The sequence below is a fragment of the Candoia aspera genome, chromosome 1 (genome assembly GCF_035149785.1).
Source record: "Candoia aspera isolate rCanAsp1 chromosome 1, rCanAsp1.hap2, whole genome shotgun sequence".
Taxonomy (NCBI): domain Eukaryota; kingdom Metazoa; phylum Chordata; class Lepidosauria; order Squamata; family Boidae; genus Candoia; species Candoia aspera.
The window spans coordinates 244,293,201-244,318,531 of NC_086153.1; the positions used below are offsets into that span (position 1 = coordinate 244,293,201).

A 25,331-nucleotide genomic window follows, 5' to 3' on the forward strand; every position below is an offset into this window, starting at 1 on the left:
TTTCTGTTCAGTATTAGGAGGTATATTCCCAGTTATGAGAAGTGTTGGATGACATTGTTACCAAAAAGATGGAAAATCATGTATATGCAAATATTTATTCACCTATTGGGAATAGGCATGAAGGTGGGATTCTTTATGTTGGAACAAATTCTTATGTACTAAGTATTAAATTTAAGAATGAAATATTTAACAACTTTTCTGTCAGAAGTTTTTGGGTTGTTTTTTTTTTTTGATAAAACAGCTTGCACATGAATATAATTACAAATACTTTATAATTAAAGAATCACCATGTACTTTCTGAATAAAATAAAAATCTTTGGCATGGTGCATTGTTCAGTTAAGCATGACATGATTTTATCTAACCTTCCACATATGTAAAAAATATGAAATTATACTAGTTACATTAAAAAATCGAAGTGGTAATTAATAGAATTAATACTAACATCTAATTCATAATAGACACTCATGGAACTTATATGTATTTAAAACTTACCTGTTTCAACATTTAGAGAGTTGGTACAATTCATTGTGGAATAGAGTGATGAAAAATTTGCCGTATTTTTCTAAAAATCTGTCTGAAAGGAAGGGGGACTCTCTTGCCTAGTTTTTCAGGAAATTGAAGACATTGCTGGTAGAGATATGAAACTGGTAATCCTTTCTTACCATGCATCTGGTTCTGCTGTTCATTTATGCACTATAGTGGTTATCTAGGCATCTAGATAAATTATGTTTATGTATGTTTGGCATGGATCATGTACTAATTTTTGTTTATTGCTAAAATAGTGATTTTTGGTCTGGTAATTGGGGAAGGGAAAGGTTATAAAATGATTATGATTAGTCTTGCATTGTGCTGAATCTTTTGCTGAAATGAATTAGAATTGCACCATCTTTATTCTCTGGTTTACAGCATTGCCAGGACAGGCATTTCATGCTCCTACCTATTCATGTGTTTCGGGGTAGCAAACTTGCAGAAATGTTTATTTTCCTCTTTGTTGAATAAAGAAAAAGAAAGGAGATTTGTTAAAAAGCACTAAATAAGATACCTTCTAACTGTAGGCCACAATCCAGAGTCCCATTCCCATGTGCAGAGGCTTGATCTGTGTTCATCTCCTGGTTCTGGATAGCAGCTTCTTAGCTTGCTGTTTTATTTTGGGGATGCTTTTGATGGAACCATGGAGGTAGGCTGCAGCCATCACTTTTCAACTCTTTAAATCTGGGCTCACCCTGTTGTATAAATGAGTACTACCTCATTTTTTTTTTTTAGGACTGATTTAGATGCACAGGGAGTTCATGAAATAGTACTTACATTTTGCACTGCCTTCTATTTTCAAAATTATTATTTTTGGTATTTGTCTTACCTATCTTCTACTTTTAAAATAAACAATTGATAAGCACTCAGTATTACTTTGTAAGCATTTTTATATTAACATAAATATGAAATCATGTTCATGATTTTACCTAACATGTTTAATAAAGTTAATATAACTTACTTGTTGCTTCTTTATTTTTCAGGACTTTCAATGATAAAAGTTTACCACTGAATGTTAGATTAAGCTCTTTTTTATAACTTTCATGAGTATTTCATTGAAAAACATTTCACTTTTCTTAATATATGACTAATAAGCTTTCATTACATTAAAAGCTTAGAATTTTTAAAATTAAATCTCAGTACTTTTCAGCTAAGGCGAAAAGAGACAGGCACAGAGAGAGAGCCTTATTTTTTGCACACTGCTTCCTGTGGAAAGACTTGGACTTCAGTCAAGTCTTCCAAATTGACTTGTAGTGCCAAAACTGCTCTTTGTTTTCCTGGGACAACTGAATCATAAAGAGGCTTTACTGTAGTCACCTATTGAGGAATAGAAAGGTGAGCAGAATTTAAGAAACCAAGCAAGGATTGTAATCCTTAAAGTCACATCCTGCAAGATGTGAAAATTTCTTCTTACATGTCTGCCATTACCTTGATCTATGATTCTAAAACCAAGAATGTTGGTCTGGCAATCTTGACTTTTTTTTCAGATGAATAATATGGGAGAGATGGGCGGTGATAAAAAATTGATTAAATAAATAAAATAATCAGCTTCTCCCAATATTTTAATTCTGTTAAGGATTTTCTTTGTTATGCAGTGGCAAGCTTTTACAACTTCATTCTCGATTTGTCTTAACTATATAGTAAATGGAAGCAATTGAGTTTCCCATTTTGGAGCTGAAGTGGCTTCAGCATCACTTCTACACCTTTCCTATTTAATACTTAATATATTCATGAGAAGGTAATCTGAATCATAAAATACATGTTTTATCTATTTACATAGATAAAATGCTACTTCCATCATCTGCTTAGTGTTGTCTGGATTTATTTATGCCGCACATTCCCTTGAGTTTAATTCTTGGTTGATTAGATACACATGCCCATGTTGGTTTCTTGGAAAACTTATGGAAATTGTTTGCTGTTGCCTTATTGTTTTTTTTTCCCCTTTTACTTCCCAGTCTAGTTTACATTTAGTTTTCTAAATGTAAACTAGACTGGGAAGTAAAAGGGGGGAAAAAAAGACTCGTCCCTGGGGGAGCTGGGGGTGTTGACAACCGACAGGAAGCTCTGGTGTGGGCTGGTCCATGAAGTCACGAAGAGTTGGAAGCGACTAAACGAATAAACTATTTTACAGCTCTGATAGTCTCATCAAAATACTGGTGAGGGTCAATCCTGCTGGTCAATCCTAGACCAGTCAAGGTCAGATAGATGCTATCTGTTATGACATAATTTATGTCTCAGTCCCAAAGCAAATCGCACCAGGTAAAGATTTTCTTTTGTTGATAACATAATTTGCTAGGCCTCCTTTTCCTTTTTAAAATTAAGCACAATAAAATTTGGGGTAATAAAGATCAAAAGGTTAGTTTTTCCATGCCTCTGAGATACTGTCTCCTATACATCCCATTATTTGTATTCCTGTATGTTAAATACGAAGTCTTATTTAACATTACGTTTACTTTGGCTGTCAATGAATCCATGATGTTGCTGTGTTAAGCCTTGTGGAAATGCTTGTGTATGCAATAAAGGCAGAAGTATCTTAAAAGAGTCATGTTTCAGTTCTCACAAGCCAGTGAAAAAAAGGATCAAGTTTGAAAAATCCAGCTAGGGATTGCAGAGAAAGAAAAACCACCCAGTGAATCCTTAGGGAAAAGGCAATTGGATACGGATTCACAATATTATCAGCTCCTCCATTGGAAGTCGTCCTGTATTGGCTGAGAAGAATTCTAAGTCCCATGCTCAGCAGGCTTTTTGTACCTTATTAATTTGATGTTTTAAAAAATGCGAATACAAAGGTAAACACCCTTGAGTTGACCTTGATTCCTGGTAATTGCAACTATATAGTTTTCCTTGGCAGCTTTCCGGCTCACCACTGCCTTTTTCTGGAGATTTTTTTTTCAAATTTCCAGGTGATTTTCCATCCAGATATTAACGAGGCCTACCAACCTTGCTTAGCTTTTAAAGGCAGCCGAGGTCGGCCGGGAGCTGTCACTTCAACAGCAACAAGACAGGACGTGTGAACGTGCCAAACTTGTTTCGTTCGATCTCCCGCCTTTCCTCCAGAAGCTCAGCGCGTGCTCGTACCATTGCAACCACCCAGAGGGGGAGAGTGCACCGTGAAGCCGGCGGAGGGCGGTAGCATTTGAGGGCGGCCACTTCCGCGTTGCGTCAGAGGGCTGCGCGCCTGTGACGACGATTTGTTTTCTCCGAGGCCGACAAGCCTCCAATTCTGAGCATTGAAAGAGGAACGGACGGGAGGTGGGAACGGACGGGAAGCTGGGAGGAGGTGGAGACATCCAGGAGCAAAACAAAAAGTGGGCCAATCGGTGTCGGTCACCGGACGGGCGGGAAGCTAAATTGCTGGGATTAAAGTGGAAACGGAATCCGTGTTGCGGCGCTGGGACTGTGGTGGAGGTTGGTGTGGACGGCGGGAGAAGCAGGTCTCCAGATCTCGTGGCCTTTGGAAAGTGCTTTCCGTGTGTGGGCTTTCCTGAGGAGGAGGAGCAAAATCCCCGGGATTTTGCGAAGCCAGCCTTTAATTTGATGTAAAGCTGAGCCCCCGATTTGCTTTCGGCTCCAGGGAAAGACTAGGGCTTTTAATCTGACAGGCTGGCAAAAAGTTCTTCCCCTTCGCACCGAATTCTCTGATTTTGTTTTCCCTTTTCTGGTTTTATTTTATATTTGTTTGTAATTAGCTATACTGAACAGCCCTATTTTTCACTAGGTAGTAAGAGATTATTTGGAAATCATTTTTAGAAGTTCTAAATCCAACGGGATGGATTTGAATCGCTTTAAACTTCCAGTTATTGAAAACATGTCAGCATGTTTCCTCCTCGCTCTTAACGAACTAATGAATAAGCGAATATGCATGTATACATTTTCACCTAGTTTTTAAATGATTTCTTAGGAGCAATGTCAGCGTTTGGCTCTGGATGAGTTTCTTATTTTTAAACCTAGGAAATTATTGGTTTTAGTAACACACAGTTTTACTATTTGACAGGGAAGTATTGCAAGGTATTGCTGTAGAAATGAAAAGAGGAATAAGTGACATGTATTTTTAAAGCATCCAAATGTAAAAGTTGGGGGGGGACCATGGATATCATCAATCAGTGCAATCATCTATTGCAGTGGACTTTTATATCTCTGGCTGATAAAATTAAAGCATTTTGGCCTTACCCTTAAGTGTTTTTCTTTCTAAAATACATTGTTATTTGTACTCTTTTTTAGGAATCTTTCAATCTATTAATAGGAGAGCATTGCATAAATATGGACAGAAATCCTTCACCCCCCTCAAGTGATTCAGAGGAGGAGGAAGTGGCTGCTGGGGATTCCATTGGAAATACAGTCTACAGCAAACACTGGCTGTTTAGTGTGCTTACAAAATTAATTGAGGTGCTCTGTATTGATCATCTTCCTTGTGTGTGTTTGTTGTCTTGCTGAATGCTGAAACAAGGGATCTTTTCATAGAAGGGTGGCATGCACAAGGCAGGTTATGCATCAGAGATTCAGTACCTTGGGAACACATGTTTAGCAACTTATTGGGGAATAGTTAGTTCAAATTATCATTCAAGTTTGCAGACATAGAAGGTGTCATTTTAAATTAATCAGAGTGTTAAAAGACTACACCCAAGCATCTTATGTTTAAATTTGAACAAAATCAGGCAAAAACATGAACAATTTTCTAATGGGAGAAATTGAATGAGGGCTAGATAATTATTTAAAATATTCAGTTATTCTATGATTAATTCAGGATGGATCAGAACAAGGAAAAGAAACAGGAGATTCTAAACGACTTCATTGTATTAACAAAATATAGATGTCATAGATAAATGACAACCATTGAATGCAGTAAAATTACTGTAGTGCTGTCTTGGACATCTTGACCTGTTAGGTGTTTTCCTGTCATGGCACTTATATTTCAAACATTTCCATCCTGGGTTTATCAATAGAGAGATGTCAACAGTCCAAAGATATGGTAGAGATTGGGACTTTCCAGAGAAATTCCTTTTAGTTTAATTAACTGGAAACAATAGAAGTGTTTGAATAAAAAAACAAATGCTGTTATTTCTAACAGTTCCTAGCTTTGAACAGGGGACAGGGTAGCAGAATGTCTAAGCAAAGTACTTATTAACAGAGCATCAGCATATCTGAGGTTATCTATAATCCGCAATTAGATTAACTGGGTCATGTGTGGCACAGAACCACAAGAGCCAATCTGTCATTTTAAAGGTGACAAATAGGTTTAGATTATCATCTTGCCCAATATCTAGGGCAAGATAATAGGTGTTATAGATGCAGACATATATATGTACAATTATAGCTTCATATGTAAAATATGAAAGCTAGTTTGGTGTAGTGGTTAAGGCATTAGGCTAGAACCGGCAGACCTTGAGTTCCAGTCCCACCTTAGTCACGAAACCAGCTGGGTGACCTTGGGCCAGTCGCTTTCTCTCAGCCCTAGGATGGAGGCATTGGCAAACCACTTCTGAAAAATCTTACCAAGAAAACTGCAGGGACTTGTCTAGGCAGACTCTGAGAATCGGACATGATTGAATGGGTAAAAAAAAAGTAAAATATATAAAATGTAAGACCAGCACAAAAAATAATGCTGAAATTAGACTTGCCTTTTAATATACATGTATAGACTCTGGCACAATAAATAATATTCCCACATCTGCTATAGTAGTATAATTGCAGCATGAACATTGCATTTGTTATGCTTTATGTAGGTAACAATATATTGCTACAATAACTGTTTAAGTCTAGTATGTTTTCCATGGGCTATAATATTTGGGTAGAAGTTGCATGTTGGATATATAGGAGAAAAGCTTTGTGTTATTTTAATTGTACTGTTCTGACAGTGTGAAGTTACCCCTCTGCCTTCAGCCATTTCTCTCCTGAGTTTGGAGTCATTGGCATCTGGTTTCCAGTATATAAACCCTAGTGTGTGGGTTGAAAATAAGTAGAAGCTTATATATAGAATGAGAGAAAAGATGTCCTTTCTCAATCCCCTTCCCCCCACAAATAAATCTGCAATATTCTTTGTTGTTTTTATTACTATTTGGAAAAATCAATCAATCAAATTTTTATTTTGGTCATAGACTGGTATAAGGTATAATCAAGAATTAAAACTATTTTAATAATAACACTGAAACTTTTGAGAGATTAAAAAAATCTAAAAACTAGCATAGCTAACACAGTACTATAATAGTAAAGTGCTAGAATCTCTCTGTAAAATTCTTAAGATTGATACAAAGACTATTAACTAAAAGAGGCGGCACTGTTTGGAAATAATGGTGATATTTTTCCCTTAATTGAAAGCATTTTCCAAGGACTATTCAAAATGTTACCTTATTTATCCAGATGTGGAAATAGAATGAAAGAGCAATAGAGTATTTGATTTCCAAATGATACAGTTAATGATATTCTTCAACAATACTCAGAAGAGAAACAGTAGTGTATGCCTATCATAAATACTATCTTGGTTATAGGTCTTGTTGTATTTGACAGATTCTAGTAAATATGCTAGATACTTGGATCCAATTTTGGATCACTTTTCAAAAACACTTGAGTTGCTTTGGTAAATTTATATCTGTATTCTTTTTATTTACTTTACAACTCTTAAAAGGATGCTTCAGAACTGGACAATGTAGAAGAACCAATGGAACTAGATGAAGAGATGGAGAATGATATTTGCAAAGTATGGGACATGTCAATGGATAAGGTATTAGTTAAACCTATTTTCCGTAGGGTATTAAAATCATTTGGGAATAGAATTAAGCATATCTAATATTAACTAGGAACTATTAAAAACTATGGGCATGATATTGTTTTGTGATCTGGGGTAGCTGCTAGTACCATCATAGACAGATTGTCCTGACAGGATTTTTTTGTTTTTTTGCACAGGGGGGGTGTCTTGCTTTTTTAGAGATCAAGCAAAAAAGGGTATCTTCATCTATCTATCTATCTATCTATCTATCTATCTATCTATCTATCTATCTATCTATCTATCTATCCATCCATCCATCCATCCATCCATCTATCTATCTATCGTTGGAAAACCTCAGAAAAGTTTAAGTTGGAACATTTGGAATTATTTTTTAGAATTAGGCAGGTGTCTTCAAATTGGGTTCAGTTTCTGCATATATAAATACTTGCTATCTTGGCCTGTCTTTAGTAATATCCAATTATTCTTCCAAGGGCAGTCCTGTAATCCCCTTGATGGGGTCTATTTTCTTGATCTCTTGTTTTCCCATTCTTCTGTGTCCCTCAAACTTATCAAGTATATATTTTTTTTTCCAGGCCATCATCTGCTTAAATCATATGCCAAAAGCCTATGAGCTTGTGCCTTCTAGTCTGCCTTTACTTGTTCCTGGAGGTACTGGTGGTTCTTGCACTTGTGCTACTCTTTGTAACTGCCTCCAAACCCATCATTTGAAGACATACTGTATACCTTTTTTCTCTTCTTTGTTACAATAGTTTCCAGCTTTCACATGCTTACGTTACAACCAAAAAGACCATTACTTTAACTATTCTGATCTTTGTTGTCATTAAAATATATTTTTCCATCATGATTTTGCCTTAGGCTTGCCACTGCCTTTCTTCCTAATATTAAACTTTTTATTTCTCCAGCACACTGTCTGTCTTCACTTTATCATTTGGCAGCTGCAAGTTCCCTTAGCATGCTACATGACATAATCTTTGTCTTACTTAACATTAACCAAAATACTTCATTTTCCATTTTTAACTTTCAAAGACAACTTTAAAAAGTGTTTTTTACATTTGGCTAAGAAATTGTTGCATATCTCTGCATATCTCAAATTGTCAACCTCCAAATTAGATTTCAGCTGTAATTTCTTCTAATTTTGCTATTCTTGTAATATATTTGCTAAATATGTTAAATAAGGGGACAATATGCATCCTTGTCTAACACCTATTCCTTACTCTGAACTACTGTTACTGCAAATTCAAGTTTTATAGTAGTTTCTGGTTCACTTTTAAAATTCCTTTGAAGAAGAATCAATTGTTTTGTTATGCCATTTAGCCTTAACGTGTTCCACATTCTAACAATCTAACATGGTCTTTGCTGCCAAGATTTGGCTGTAGTCAGTGAAGTAAAATTCCTTCTTGGAATTTCCTTCTTTTCCTGCTCCACATTATCCATCTTAAGTTGTGTCCCTCTGAAATCCACCTATTTATTTGACATTTCTTTCCCCATGGTTTGCTCTATTCTTCTTTGTAAGATTATAAGCAAAATCTTGCTTGTAAGAGGAAGGGATTCTCAAAATGTGGGTCCCATTTTTCTTTTATACCCAATACCCAATCAGGCTTGTATAGGCAGAATTTGAACATGATCAAATCTTGTTCCATGCTTTGTTCCCCATTTTACCTGCACAAGCTGACAAATTTAAGAATTTCTCATATATATATATATATATATATATATATATATATATATATATATATTTAATTATTAAAAGTAAGTGGTATTTTAAATGGTATATTTGTTACTTCCTCAATCCTGACCCCTGTAAATTTATTAGTTTTATTCATGAGTTTCCTCCCAGATTTATCATTAAAGGGGGTTGCAGTAACTTACTGCCTAAGAACCCTTGGCATAGGTTCATTAAATCTGTTCTTTATATTGATCTTACATTCTGTATGTTCTCCAGATCATATCTTAAATTAAACACTGAAGAGTTTTGTTGCTGTGTGAAAGGTGAAAGGTCCTCTGTGCAAGCACCAAGTCATGTCTGACCCTTTGGGGGGATGCTGCTTTCGAGACGTTTTCTTGGAAGACTATAGAGCGGGGTGGTTGCCATTGCCTTCCCCAGTCGTCACCTTCCCCAGCAAGCTGGGTACTCATTTTATCGACCTGAGCCGGCTCCCTGAGAATCCAGCTTCTGCTGGGATCGAACTCCGGTTGAGGGGAGAGTTTTGGTTGCAATACTGCCGCCTACCACTCTGCACCACACAAGGCTTCTTTGTTGCTGTACCTCTTTCAAAAGAAATAACATGTCTTCTACTATCTGTTCATCTAATGTTTTGATCATTTGTTTATGATCAACTGGTCCTCTGAATAAATGAGAGAAAGAATATATGTAATATCATCCACACTACTGTCTAAGATGCTGTGTTACCAAGAAAAGAACCATGCAGGGGAGATAACATTAATAAAAGTTCAAACTTCATCTTAAGAACTAAGATTATCATTTGGGATGGTGCCAGCAGAAACGTTTTACAGTATATTAAACTCCAAAATGAACTTTTAAAAATTATGCCACTCCTGACCAAGTAAACTTTGTTTTACTGCACATCATTAATCCAACTTTCTTGCTTTCAGGATGTTGCTTTATTTTTACAAGAGTTTAAAGCCCCTGATATATTTATGATGGTTCTTGCAAAGTCCAAGTGTCCTCGACTTACTGTAAGTTCCATTATGAACCTGAGTTTATTGCTTAAATATTGAGTTTTGGATTATCATAGGAATAATGCAGTTGAATAGAGGCCAAAAAGCAAATAAAGATACAATATTAAAAAGTAGAAATTTGATCTTCCAAGAGAAAGACATTAAGTATGCAATTGACTAAATATTTCTGAATTTTTAACATCTCTTGTTATTAATCCATTACTTATAATACACTTATTGTCATGAGTACTGATGACGAGCAGGAGGGGGCCTCCATCCAGGGGGGAAAACGCATGCGTAGTACTGAGGAATTAAGCAGCCATTCAAAGAGACACAGATCAGACCCGCCTTAACTTTTGGGGTTTATCTGTCTGGGTTTTTCCCACGCTTCTTCAGTTTGTTAGGATTTTCTGTCTTATGTAGCAGTAATAAACACTAGAGACCTACTCCTCATCTCAGCGTGATTTCTGACTGTTAGGACACTTATATACTTAAGAGATTTCCAAATGTTTTATTGTTGGTTATAGCAGTGCTTCTCAACCTCAGCAACTTTAGGATCTGTGGACTTCAACTCCCAGAATTCCCCAGTTTTTCGCTCCCCTTTGAGATGGGTTATTTGATTTGGCTTCCATGCCTGCAGGCCTGCTCTGCTGGAAGGCAAAAGACCCAGTGATTATTGTTTGTGTTCCATGATTTCCAGATTAGCCTATCGCATTGTATGTTTTGTGGAGTTTTATTTTTATTTTTATTTATTTATTTATTTGATTTCTATAGCTGCCCATCTCAGCAAGTGACTCTGGGCGGCTCTGAGTTGTCCAAGAAGATAGCTTTGAAACTTCGAGCAATGTAGAATGCTTCTACTTAAGAAGTGTTAACTGACATATCCTGATTAGCTATGCCTTGGCACAATTTAATTGGCTTCCAGCTTGTTTTCAACTGAAAATAGCTTTTGAATTTTAAGGTTTTGAATGGCCTGGGTATGGCTTCCAAAATAGCATATAATAGAAATCTACACACTGGGATAGTTATAATTAGGAAAATTTTGATACAGGTGGAACCTCTTCACATTGTTAGCAAGAGATTGATTGATTGATTTGTTAGATTTGTTGAACCTTTCCTTTAGGAACTCAAGGCAGTATATGCAATACTCTCTCCTCCGCTTTTCCCATACAACAAGAAGATAGTGCAGCTCCTAGAAGATGATTAAATGTATACCAAAATGTCTTATTGTGCAAAGTCTATCAATATGAGAAACCTAGTACTTAACTATGTTATTAAACCTTATTAAAGGATCTGGCCATTCACTGAGAAGAAGTGAAGGCTATATAGATCTCTTCTTTGATTGATTCTGCATTTACAGGGAGTCCTCACTTAACGGCCACAATTGGGACTGGAATTTCAGTTGCTAAGCAAAGCGGTCATTAAGCGAGGCCGACCTGATTTTACAACCTTTTTTGCAGCAATCATTAAGTGAATTACACAGGCATTAAGGGAACCACATGGTTGTTAAGCGAATCAAGTGGTTCCCCATTGATTTTGCTTGCCAGAAGCCAGCTGGGAAGGTTGAAAATGGTGATCATGTGATCACAGGATGCTGCGATGGTCATAATCATAATCAGTTGCCAAGCACCCAAATTGTGATCACGTGAGCGTGGGGATGCTGCGACAGTTATAAGTGTGAGGACCGGTTGTAAGTCGATTTTCAGCACTGTCGTAAGTCCAAACTGTCACTAAACGAATGGTAATTAAGTGAGGACTACCTGTATTGAGGACACACCAAAGCATATATTTCCTTGATAATTTTTATCTTAGTGTATATATAACTTTATGTTAATTTACTATATTTTGGATTGCAGGAAATCTGTGTGGGTATTCTGGGAAATATGGCCTGTTGCCAAGATACATGCATATCTATTAGTAAAGATGAGAACCTTGGGTAAGTTTTTATTTCAGGATTTTTGGACTCCAGTTTTAGCTTCTGTGCCTATTAAAATACACATTGATTCTTAATAGAATGAAAGAAAAATATACTTCTAATGTTGGTGGATATAAGGTGTCTTAAATGTTTGTCAAGGATGAAGATACAGGAAAAGCAGTGTCAAGTCCAAATGTAAGAATAAAAGGAAAATGAGAAAAAATGACTTTATACATACGTATTTGCAAACATGATCAAGGATAAGATTTTTTTTTTTTTGGCCTGGCTGTATTAGCAGGTTGTATATCTTTACTGGAATTGAATTCATCCAGTTGTTTAACTTTCATGCTTTCCCCCCCAAAGCAACCTGTTTCTTTTCTCACTTAACTTTCATTAATTCTTTGTTCATTCACTGCTTCAGCTGCAGGAACTGCAGCAGCAGAGTCTTAATACAGCATGCAAAGAATATGCACACTGAATATGGCCAGAGCCTCGGGGATGCCCAGATAAAATTTTTGATTCCTCCTCTGTTCATTACAGCAGTGATGAAAAAGTAACTGTATGACCAATCCTCGCATTTACGACCTTCACAGATCTGTAAAGCGAAGGAAAGCTGAAGTAAGATCATAAGCTCAGTCACAGTTTCACTTTGCTACCACCTAGTTTAATGACCGAGTTGCCAGCCCCAATTGTGGTCACTAAACGAGGATTACGTGTGCTCCATTTTCAACGTCCTGTATAACATACCTTCTTTTGCAAGCAGAACAATGTTGTTAGCTATTGAATGGTTAATTAGTAGAAGCAATAAACCTTACTGTGTTTCCTCCCTGAATGCCTTTGCTACAGGTTTTCTTTATTAGATATGTTGCAAGTAAATTTGTGTAGAACCAGGTACTTGGATTGATATGGTAGACCATACCCTCTAAATCACTCAATAAATCAAGAAGGTATTAATAGAATATATATGCTGCTCCAATCAGTGTACATCAACCTAAGGATAAATAATAATCGCCTACAACATCAGTCATCTCACTCCATACATCATGAACAATAGTAAATAAAAAGTAGTCATCAAAGAACACCAGCTGGCATTAACCTTTGAAGACCCATTTAAAAAGAACAGGTTTAAGCATTCTTCTATAGACCAAAAAAGGGGGGGGGGAGGCGGCATGTTCCATAGTGTTGGGACTAGACTTGAAAAGGTCTGCCTTCCGTAGTGTGCCGTAAAGGCAGACCGTCCTCCAATATTTACTTGCTCTTTATTCTGGCAACACTAAACATTAAGGATGACAGGGCTCAGGAAGCATTGGTAGATGTCTGAGTAAAGGCACAGAAAATAATGTTTGTCTCCTATTTTGTATGCTGCTTAACTGATAGTGTAATTTTTCCAGACAAATAGTGCTGCGACGTTTATGTGATTCTGATTCCCCTACTCTGCTTGAAACAAGCCGGTAAGCAAGGGTTTTTTTGTTTGTTTGCTTTTGAGTGATTAAAATATCTTAGCTTAAGGGACAATGCTAAGCCAGAATGGTAGAATTCTGGTTTACCTGGAAATAGGCAGTTTGCTTGTACACACAATTTATTTGCTCGTAGCTTCTCTTGCAGTGAAATGCAGTTCTCAGATCTGGTCAACTCTGTGTGTCTGTTTTATACAAACCAAGACTTCTGGTTAATTCATCTAATTTATTTCTTCCCAGATCAGAAACCATGTATTCCTGCTTTGCTTGTAAGGATAAACAAACCACTGATGGAACTGTTGTTGCTTGATTATAAGTTAGCCATAATTACTTACAATTCTGGCTTAGTATTAGGTATAAATGTGGCCATTTTCTAATGCTCACAGATAAAAGTGTCAGTATATTTACTTGGTGCGCTTCTATCTTCCTTATCTTACAACTGTTGTCTCCAAAAACTGCTCATATCAGTTTTAAAATTAAACAAGCTGACAGTCTGAATAAGTGGAGGCAAAAAGGAAGGAGGGATCAGTTCTTTAAGACCATGAAGAGGTGATGGGCAATATATACCGGCATATATATATTCCATTCAGCATGGGTTGATCTTCCTTTCCTAGAGGCCTTGCTTAAGTATCTATTTTTGGTTCTTATTCTTTTGGACAACAGGTAGAATTAGAATTGTTATTCTGATAATAGGAGCAGCATGTGCTGCTCTTGATCCTTCCAGTTCCTGGCAACTGTCAGGAATACCTGAGTATTCTAGCTGGCAGAGAGGCTGAAGTAAGGAACCTAGCTAATCTCCCTTTTGCTAAATGATCTAGCTGTTGCTTACTTGGTCACTGTAAACCATCAGGCTGCTCTCTGCTACACCATGAAGTTTTTCTTCATGGTCCTACGTCCTAATGGCCATTGGTTCCCAGAGCAGTTAGTAAGGCAAGTTATTACTTTGGTCTCCATTAGCAATATGAATTAGAAAGAAATATGAATTAGAAAGCAATTAGAAAGCTAGTAGATTCCCTTTTTATTACTTAAATTTACTTGGGAGAAGTACTACTGAACTCAGTAGGATGCTTCCAGGACTTCTAGATTCTTACTTTCCGTTACTCAGTTTTCACAATTAAATTGATTTCACACATCGTTTGCTAGATTTTAATTCTAATTGTATACCTAAAAAACATATGCCATGATAAAAACTTAACAGTGCAGTCCTATGCAAGTTTACTTAGAAATATGGTTGATGAGCTTACTTCTAGATGCTTATAGGATCGGAGTATAAATTTGGGCTTTTCAAAAAAAAATACCCATGCTTGTTACGTTTCCATTTTTACTTTAGCTTATTGTTGACTTGCCTCTGTCAATCTGAGGTGGCTAATATTTGGGTGGAGAGAATCCGACAAAGTCCATCTGTCTATGACTGTTTCTGCTTTATCATGTCTAGTTCTACAAATGGTAAGCTAACACATGGAGAATGTATTTTATTGCACCAAAGGGCATTTTTTTAAAGTGAGGAAAACTGCACAACTCCCAATGTATTTGGATTATGGGGAACAAATATTTTTTAATTACTTCTAAGGAAAACTTTGCTCAAAGCATTTTTATTAAGAAACCAAGAATCCACAACACAGTGAAACCATGTGAACCGGTGGAGTGTCTTCCGTGTCTTTTTTTCCTATGGTTATAAAGTCTTCTGGTTATCCATAAAATATTCTCTTACATGAATATAAAATACGAATGTGGTTGGATCTTCTTAAAGTACTGCTGGCACTTACATTTACAAACTGAAGGAACAACAGAAAAGTCTTTTTTGAGTTTCTGGCAATTCAAGTCTTGGGTAAAATAAACTTAAGGAGTAGGTGCCATAAGTGCTCTGATTTTCTGAATTTTCTTAAATATATTTTCGAAGGTAAACATGGGCTAAAAGGGAAAGAATGCAAGATATAAAAGGAAAATGTACAACATTTCCAATTAAAATGTTGCAGGCAGGTGGCATAATGCATACCTTTTCATACTCCAACTTTTTGCCTTCAAATCCAAAGTGCCACTCTGATACTTAGTAATACCTACTGACATAACATTAAACTGCTGTTTGGAAATCCACAGAATACAGTGTGTTTTATACCTCGAAGTGTTAGGGGACAAGCAACAGACTTGTCATCCTAATTCTTAATGCTATGCTTTATGTTCTGAAAATTGTATCATTCCTGCAGAGTGAACTGAAAAAAAATGCAAAAGTTAAGAAAAAGGAGAGGAAAAAATATACAACATTACCATTTTACTTCTCTGGTCATTTTGTATTTATTTACTTGAAAATAAAATTGTATTATATTTCCCAATATAAAGATTCTCAAAGCAGCATACGTCCAAATTAATTACTATTGTGATTTAAACAAAGCATACTAAAATATTTTGTTTTTTGAATTTTGCTTTGTATTTTATGTGGTCTTAATTCAACCGTACCAAAATTAATTTTTTTGTTTCAGTGGAGTTACTTGTGAAAGTTGGTGAGGTGGTTGATAAGTTGTTTGACTTGGATGAAGAATTAATGATAAATTGGATTAAAAAAGATTCTTGTCCATCAGTGGGACAGCCCACAGATGATTCTCCAGATGAACTTCCTGATTTTAAGATTATACCTTGTCTGCTTGAAGCTGCAAAACAAGTTTGGTAAGCATCTGTCAGTATGCATGCAAGCACAGGAATATAAGTCACCTTGCTTCATGTAGGACAAGTAATGTTCAGGCTACAGTGTTCTATTTCCAAGGCATCCAAGGTGCTTGAATAGCCATATAATGCATGACACAACATGGCCTAGATATCATTTACCTCTGAACTCACATCTTATCTGCCTTTTGTAGCAAAAGAACACCAAATCATTTCAATACTAGTATTTTGAACTTGAAATGTTGGCGTTTAACTACCTTGGAAATCACTGAATGAGGTAGAAACATTTCAGTAAATACTTGCTTTTTTTAACAATATGTCCCCCCTCAAGTCTGAGTTTTCTCATACACTTACAGAGACACACAAATATTTCTTGGTAAATAGTTCTAAATAGAATTCATAATGCTTTACTGCAGCTCAGATAACAATTCCGAAGGACTTGAAGTTTATATGCATATTCTACAGCTGCTCACTACTGTGGATGAAGGCATTCAAACAATTGGTATGTTTTCTGAAGCATTTAATGACAAAGTATTTGCAGAGAGTCCTTTGATAAAGAATTTTTCCAGGGATTGACTAACTTTTTTTCCTCATTTTCCAGTAAAGTCTCCTGATAGAGGAAAGGAAACATGGAGCTTGCTATATAATCTCTTTTGCAATGAACTCTGCCAGCCAGATGATCCACCAATTATTGTTCAAGAACAGAAGACCGTGTTGGCTTCTATTTTATCTGTGCTATCAGCCATCTTTGCTTCACAGACAGAACAGGACTATGTCAAGATGGAAAAGAGTAAGTGTTATACCATATACTGTACATTACAAAAGCCAAAATGGTAGGCAATATAATAGAAGAATTTCAAAATTGAATATTGGAAGGTTAGTATAGGTCATAGTGGAGTTGGGGAATGAGAAATTTGCAGGAATATCCACAGTTCAATTTCCACATGAACCATTATTATGCTATTCACAAGTGGTAAATTTGCCATAGCTTGAGTTCTTCCTGCTTCAATGGTATTAATTTCCTAATATTTCTGTTTAGCAAAATTCATATTCTTGTAAGTTTAATTCATTTCCTTTAGGTCCAATTGATTTTGAATCACTTTGTTCTAAATCCAAGACTAGATTCTGCTTATATCTTGATTAAATTAAATTTATAATTGCTTCAGTTCATTCATCAGGATGTTCTTTTGTTCTTGCATGGTTTTCTTTTTCTTTAATGCCAAAGAAATAAACAGTCCTCTCATGAATGCTTTACTAGAATCCCACACTGTAGATAATGAAACCTTAGGAGTTAAATTGATTGGGAAGAATCTCTTTAATTCACATCAGTACTTCAGTTTACTAACTTTTTGCAATAATAATAGGCCATTCAGCCTCCAACTTTTTGGTCTGGAGGTTCTTCTATGCAGTAGTACAGTTATTGGATTATGATCTGCACAAGAGCTGCAACTTCCACATCTATAAAATGGGTTAATGAGCTAGAGATATAGCCCATGTATGTTCTTGAGTAAGTTTGGTGAGCAGAAGAATAGTAAGTATATTCTTTCACTAAAGGGCATTTATGTTTCAATACATCTAAAAGAAGAAACTTCAGCAAAGGATCGTTACCTTGTCGTGGTGCTGGAGCTTGAGCACCTCAATGATGCCATGAGCTAAACCGTGAAGGGCCACCCAAGACGGGAAGGTCATGACAGAGAGGTCAGACTAAATGCGATCCCTGGGGAAGGTAATGGCAACCCACCTCAGTATTCTTGCCGTGAAAACTAAATGGATCAGTACAACCAGAGATATGTCGGTATACCATCGGAAGATGAGACCCCCAGGTCGGAAGATGGTCAAAATGCTACTGGGGAGGAACAGAGGATGAGCTCAACTAGCCCCAGACGTGATGACGCAGCTAGCTCAAAGCCGAAAGGATGGCTAGCGGCCGACGGTGCTGGTGGTGAACGGCGAATCCGATGTTCTAAGGATCAACACACCATCGGAACCTGGAATGTAAGATCTATGAGCCAGGGCAAATTGGATGTGGTTATTGGTGAGATGTCAAGATTAAAGATAGACATTCTGGGCGTCAGTGAACTGAAATGGACTGGAATGGGCCACTTCACATCAAATGACCACCAGATCTACTACTGCGGACAAGAGGACCACAGAAGAAATGGAGTAGCCTTCATAATTAATAGTAAAGTGGCTAAAGCAGTGCTTGGATACAACCCAAAAAATGATAGAATGATCTCAATTTGAATTCAGGGCAAGCCATCTAACATCACAGTGATCCAAATATACGCCCCAACCACAAATGCTGAAGAAGCTGAAGTAGAGCAGTTCTATGAGGATCTGCAGCACCTACTGGACAACACGCCTAAAAGAGATGTTATTTTCATCACAGGAGACTGGAATGCTAAGGTGGGCAGTCAAATGACACCTCGAATTACAGGTAAGTATGGCCTGGGAGAACAAAACGAAGCAGGACACAGGCTGATAGAATTTTGCCAAGACAATTCACTCTGCATAACAAACACTCTCTTCCAACAACCTAAGAGACGGCTTTATACATGGACTTCACCAGATGGACAACACCGAAATCAGATTGATTACATCCTTTGCAGCCAAAGGTGGCGGACATCTGTACAGTCGGTAAAAACAAGGCCTGGAGCTGACTGTAGTTCCGATCACGAACTTATTCTTGCACAATTTAGGATCAGACTAAAGAGATTAGGGAAGACCCACAGATCAGCTAGATATGAGCTCACTAATATTCCTAAGGAATATGCAGTGGAGGTGAAGAATAGATTTAAGGGACTGGACTTAGTAGATAGGGTCCCGGAAGAACTCTGGACAGAAGTTGGCAGCATTGTTCAGGAGGCGGCAACAAAACACATCCCAAAGAAAGAGAAAACCAAGAAGGCAAAATGGCTGTCTGCTGAGACACTAGAAGTAGCCCAAGAAAGAAGGAAAGCAAAAGGCAACAGTGATAGGGGGAGATATGCCCAATTAAATGCAAAATTCCAGAGGTTAGCCAGAAGAGATAAGGAATTATTTTTAAACAAGCAATGCGCGGAAGTGGAAGAAGACAATAGAATAGGAAGGACAAGAGACCTCTTCCAGAAAATTAGAAACATTGGAGGTAAATTCCAGGCAAAAATGGGTATGATCAAAAACAAAGATGGCAAGGACCTAACAGAAGAAGAAGAGATCAAGAAAAGGTGGCAAGAATATACAGAAAACCTGTATAGGAAGGATAACAATATCGGGGATAGCTTTGACAGTGTGGTCGGTGAGCTAGAGCCAGACATCCTGAAGAGTGAGGTTGAGTGGGCCTTAAGAAACATTGCTAATAACAAGGCAACAGGAGACGACGGCATCCCAGCTGAACTGTTCAAAATCTTGCGAGATGATGCTGTCAAGGTAATGCATGCTATATGCCAGCAAATTTGGAAAACACAAGAATGGCCATCAGACTGGAAAAAATCAACTTATATCCCCATACCAAAAAAGGGAAACACTAAAGAATGTTCAAACTATCGAACAGTGGCACTCATTTCACATGCCAGTAAGGTAATGCTCAAGATCCTGCAAGGTAGACTTCAGCAGTTCATGGAGCGAGAATTGCCAGACGTACAAGCTGGGTTTAGAAAAGGCAGAGGAACTAGAGACCAAATTGCCAATATCCGCTGGATAATGGAAAAAGCCAGGGAGTTTCAGAAAAACATCTATTTCTGTTTTATTGACTATTCTAAAGCCTTTGACTGTGTGGACCATAACAAATTGTGGCAAGTTCTTAGTGGTATGGGGATACCAAGTCATCTTGTATGCCTCCTGAAGAATCTGTATAACGACCAAGTAGCAACAGTAAGAACAGACCACGGAACAACAGACTGGTTTAAGATTGGGAAAGGAGTACGGCAGGGCTGTATACTCTCACCCTACCTATTCAACTTGTATGCAGAACACATCATGCGACAAGCTGGCCTTGAGGAATCCAAGGCTGGAGTTAAAATCTCTGGAAGAAGCATTAACAATCTCAGATATGCAGATGATACCACTTTGATGGCTGAAAGTGAAGAGGAACTGAGGAGCCTTATGATGAAGGTGAAAGAAGAAAGTGCAAAAGCTGGTTTGCAGCTAAACCTCAAAAAAACCAAGATTATGGCAACCAGCTTGATTGATAACTGGCAAATAGAGGGAGAAAATGTAGAAGCAGTGAAAGACTTTGTATTCCTAGGTGCAAAGATTACTGCAGATGCTGACTGCAGTCAGGAAATCAGAAGACGCTTAATCCTTGGAAGAAGAGCAATGACAAATCTCGATAAAATAGTTAAGAGCAGAGACATCACACTGACAACAAAGGCCCGCATAGTTAAAGCAATGGTGTTCCCTGTAGTAACATATGGCTGCGAGAGCTGGACCATAAGGAAGGCTGAGCGAAGGAAGATCGATGCTTTTGAACTGTGGTGTTGGAGGAAAATTCTGAGAGTGCCTTGGACTGCAAGAAGATCCAACCAGTCCATCCTCCAGGAAATAAAGCCAGACTGCTCACTTGAGGGAATGATATTAAAGGCAAAACTGAAATACTTTGGCCACATAATGAGAAGACAGGACACCCTGGAGAAGATGCTGATGCTAGGGAGAGTGGAAGGCAAAAGGAAGAGGGGCCGACCAAGGGCAAGATGGATGGATGATATTCTAGAGGTGACGGACTCGTCCCTGGGGGAGCTGGGGGTGTTGACGACCGACAGGAAGCTCTGGCGTGGGCTGGTCCATGAAGTCACGAAGAGTCGGAAGCGACTAAACGAATAAACAACAAAAAGAAGAAAGAGTGACATAAAAGACCCCCACTTATATCTCCAATATCTAAAACCCCTCTCTGCAATTTCAAGAACTAATTGAAAAATAGTTTGATAACATTTTATTTATTGTCATTCGGACATAAATTGAAATTATTGTTAATTTTCCTATATTCAGTTTGAAATTGTAATAGTATAAATTTCCCTTCATCTTGAATTTGTTTTTCCAGGTTTTATGATAAATGTCTAATATATATGACTATTTTTTTCCAGTTTGAGGCCATAGATATTTGACTGAAGTGATTACATTCTAACAAATTGACATTGTCCTTTTTAATATATAATACTATAAGACATATGTGCATTTTCCTTTTCTAATTTCTTTTCCTTTTAAATGGACTGTTCAGTCTGTAAATATTTGTAGAAAATAATTTGATCTATAATGTCAGTTATTAGGTTAATTTATGAAGAAAGAGCTGCTGCTTGATCTAATTTTTGATCTTTCATCTGTTCTGGGTCTTTTTTTAGACTTCTGATATTGTCAATCACTCCAAAGTCTACCTATTTTAAAACTTACTTTGCTACTAGGAATTCCTCTTTGCCCCAAAATACTTTCATTCATAATTTTTAACTTTTTTGTATTTCAGATATGGCTCTGATTGACAGTGTGATTAGAGTGTTACAAAATATGAATGAATGTGGGAAGAGATCTGTAGATAGCTCAAACAAATCCAAGTCAGAAGAGTGTGAGAAGTTGGAAATAGGTGATGAAGATTTCCATTTAAAAATTTTGAAGGACATCTGTTGTGAATTACTCTCCAATATGCTTCAGGAACTATCAGAGGTAAAAAAGTCATAAAACTTAAAAGTTAAGATGGGATGGTACTCAACCTGCTTTGTTTCAGCCCTGGTTTTCTCAGTGTAGTAGCTCCCATACTTTTAGAGCTGTTCATGCTTCAGAAATGATGCAGAAGGGATGTTTTGGAATGCATGGGAGTTACAGGTTCCCATGTATGAATTAAAAGAGTTGTATCTTTAATGTTATTTATTAAAGCAACTTTTTTTTCCAAGAGTGACACAGATGCTTAAAAAAAGACATGGCTGCTTTTACTGGAGCTACACTTGCACTGTCACATCTTCTGAAGTACTTCTGAATAGTTTTTGAAGCACGTGTAATCTTACTAATTTTGAAATTGTTTTCCAGAATGGGAAGGGAATGGAACCTATATTTTTATGTGTCTGACCATATTTGTAGAACACCTTCACCATGTTAAAAATGATAGGAGAAATGTGGCTGGCTTGCATTTTATGATTTGTGCAAGAGTCCCACTGGAAAATTGTTACTGTGGACAGGGAAGGTCAATCCTCTGTGGGATGTGCCTTTTTTATGAAATAATATCAATTTAGTTTGACTAAGGGAGAATGTGTATCTGTTCTCTTGTTGTAAATGCTTATTTCTCAGCTCTTGTATAAAAACCCTATGGAACACTTCTAGCAATTATAGAGTATTACGTTTTAACACCTTTTCTGCAGCCAGACAGATTCAAAGATTGTTTTATACACATGAAACGTATTGGAATATTAAATACCACAGTATTCAATATTCAGCATTCAGTATTCTCCATATGCAGAGCTGTTATTAATATTAATATGTTTTAAATACTCTTTGATCATTGCGTTGCCATGACTAACATTTTTCACTGGAGCATGCTGTTTATATTTGTCTTTCGCGGTTGAACTACCAATGTTAATAAGCTTTATTAAAAATTCTTTATTCAAACAGCATGTAACTCTTTGCTGGTGTTTTCAGGAAAACATATTGGAGGGGCTCAAGCAAGGTCATATAAATGAACAGAAATGTTCCTGTGCATTTCAAAATCTCCTCCCATTTTATTCATCTTCGGTATGTATGACTTCTGAAATAAGCAAAAGCTGTGTTTGAGTTGATTCTTAAGTATTATCAAGGATAAATATATCTGATGTACATAGCTTCATCTAAAAAAAAATGTAGAGGTTTATGTTAAAAAATGTGGCTGATAAAATTCCATTGATAATCTCTTCTCTTTCTTTCATCTCAGTGTCCAGCTGTATAACCCATGTCTTCGAAATTGTTAAGGTGTTGGACTGGCACTGGGAAGACCCAGATTTGAGTCTACCCTTAGCCATGGCTGCTCACTGGGTGATTTGTTGTACTCTCTCAGCTCAAACTAATTCACAGGGTTGTTGCTGTGGGGAAAAATAGGAGGGAGTCCTACCATCTTGAGATCCTGAACCAGAGGGAGAATTCAGAATTCTGTGAATTTATTTTTTGTGCCAAAGTTTTGGGGTTCCCATTGTTAAAAGGGAACATGTTGGTGCTGGAGAAAACACTGGCAGTGAAGCTGCCAGAACAAAGAGGGGTATCTCATAGGTCTAGGAGGTGAATTCTAGTATAATTTCTACAGTGTTATGTAGCCAACTGCCTTCAAAGCTTTCTAGGTTTTGAAGTTCACCACCTGATTTGACTGAGAGCATCTATCATAGATATTCCGATTAAAGGGTTTTTATTGTCATGTTGGTGTTATAATTTTGTTTTTTGTTGTATGCTGTCCAAATGGGGTTATAAACTTGGTGAAGTAAATAAATACTACAGGCTTGTTTATTTTCTAAACCAAGAAATACTTTATTTACACAAGCATTCCCCATACCTATAATGTATTTTAAAGGGCAGCAATGAGTATTTTAGGAAGGAAGTTTTCCATTCTCATAGAAGTTGTATTGACTGATAGCTGTGAAGTTCAAAACCTAGAAAGCTGTGACAGCAGGTGGTTATGTATGTTGGCAGAATGCTGGGAAAGCCTTTAGCCCAGGAGAGATCAGAAAAGTCACACACACCAGGCATATCTATAAAAATAATTTATTTACAGAAAGCAAAACAAAAGCAAAACATATCCAAAGGACTTAGCTCTCCTGGCTTGCTACATGCCGGCAGAGAGAAAAAAAAGGAGGAAGTAAGAAACAAGTCCGGGCAGGTTCCTCCCCCCAGGCGATTTGCATCAAGCACTGAAAGGAGACAATCAAATACAACCTCTTCACCCGGCCAAAATGATTAGGTACAATAGCAGTCTTAATCATTAGTAGGAAAACATCAACAATGTAGCACTGTAGAAATTATTATTTTATGTCCTGTGAACTAGTGAAGAGTCAGCATGAAATTTGGAAAGAATCTACATCCTGGTCAAGGTGCTTGACAAAACAGGTTCATCCTGCTTAGCAATTCCCATGTTTTACCTGATTCAACTTGCTGTACAGTATATGACAAAACATACTCTTCTTTTTTCCCAGGTGGAGAGTTTTCTTGAAGTGCTGCATGGAGCAGATCAGACTCTTGCTGAAAGCTTGAGCAAAAGCTTCCCAAGTCTGAAACTCCAGACATAGGCGCATGTGTCTACTTTGTTGGAGGAAATTGTGTATAATTTGTTTCTGTTTGAAGAAAGCAGTGGGTAAAGAATTCCAAACACACTGAAACCTAGATGAGAATCATTTGGAATAGAAGTGATAGAAAATGGCCTGAAAAACAAACTCCCTGAAGACTGACATCTGCAGCTCTGCAGTTTTAAGTGCTGTAGATGGTGTCAAAATGCAACATAATTTTATATGTTAGTAGCTATTGAGGTTGTAAATTTCAACTAAAAATGAACGATGCTTCATCTAGTCTGAAAAAGTTGTCCTTTCTCCCCTATTATTGGTAACAGATTTTTTACAGAGAATAATTCGGTTGCTTTGGTTTTGTTTCTCTTACGGAGTTAAAAAAGATGATTCAGAAAGTTGTACCAAGATAAACCTTAACGTTATAGTAACATCCCAAACTGGACATTTTTGTAACTAGTAAACAAGTATTCTGACCTACGTGACAGATATTGTGCTTGTGCGTTATTTTTGTTAAATGGAATAAAATATAACTCAACTATACTTCAGAAGTGCCACAGGTCTTCTAGTGCCATGCAACAGCTCGAAGTAGGTACTCTCTGCCAGTATCGCTGGTAAGGAAATTGCAGTGTTAGAGGAAGGTTCATATGAATTTCATATGGCATATAACATTTTAGAGAGGGGGAGAGGGAGAGAGAGAGAGTGAGAGTGCATGCGCATAGAGCATATAGGGCATATAACAAAGAGCCAGTTTGGTCTAGTGGTTAAGGTGCTGGGCTAGAAACCAGGAGTCTGTGAGTTCTAGTCCCACCTTAGGCAGGAAAGCCGGCTGGGTGACTTTGGGCCAGTCACTCTCTTTCAGCCCAACCCACTCACAAGGTGGTGGTTGTGGGGAAAATAGGCAGGAGGATTAGGTATGTGCCACCCTAAGTTATATATATAAAAAAGAGCGGGATAAAAATATAATTATAATAACATGCAAGTAACATAGAAATATGGAAATTTTGTAGACAAGACTAAGGAATTTTAATTTGCCCTGACTTAATCTTAAAATGTATGGCTTCTGCTAGAGAAAGTGAATTTAGGCCAACAGTATCATACTTTTAAAAAGGGTTTTTTTTTTATTGTAAGTGAAACTGTAGGTCCCACCTAGCCTAGGATTCCTGGATTTGCT

General features: G+C 37.1%; 1 protein-coding gene across 1 annotated transcript; it reads left to right on the plus strand.

The window, feature by feature from the left end:
- Window positions 1-4,727: 4,727 nt before the first annotated feature.
- On the plus strand, window positions 4,728-24,633 carry SAAL1 (serum amyloid A like 1). The gene is made up of 12 exons (XM_063289382.1): window positions 4,728-4,915; window positions 7,152-7,247; window positions 9,867-9,950; window positions 11,789-11,868; window positions 13,239-13,298; window positions 14,635-14,750; window positions 15,782-15,965; window positions 16,379-16,464; window positions 16,564-16,752; window positions 21,397-21,593; window positions 22,560-22,652; window positions 24,074-24,633. Exons 1-12 carry the CDS (start codon window positions 4,790-4,792, stop codon window positions 24,164-24,166), a joined length of 1,404 nt encoding a protein of 467 aa, XP_063145452.1. The 5' UTR covers window positions 4,728-4,789; the 3' UTR covers window positions 24,167-24,633.
- Window positions 24,634-25,331: the final 698 nt, after the last annotated feature.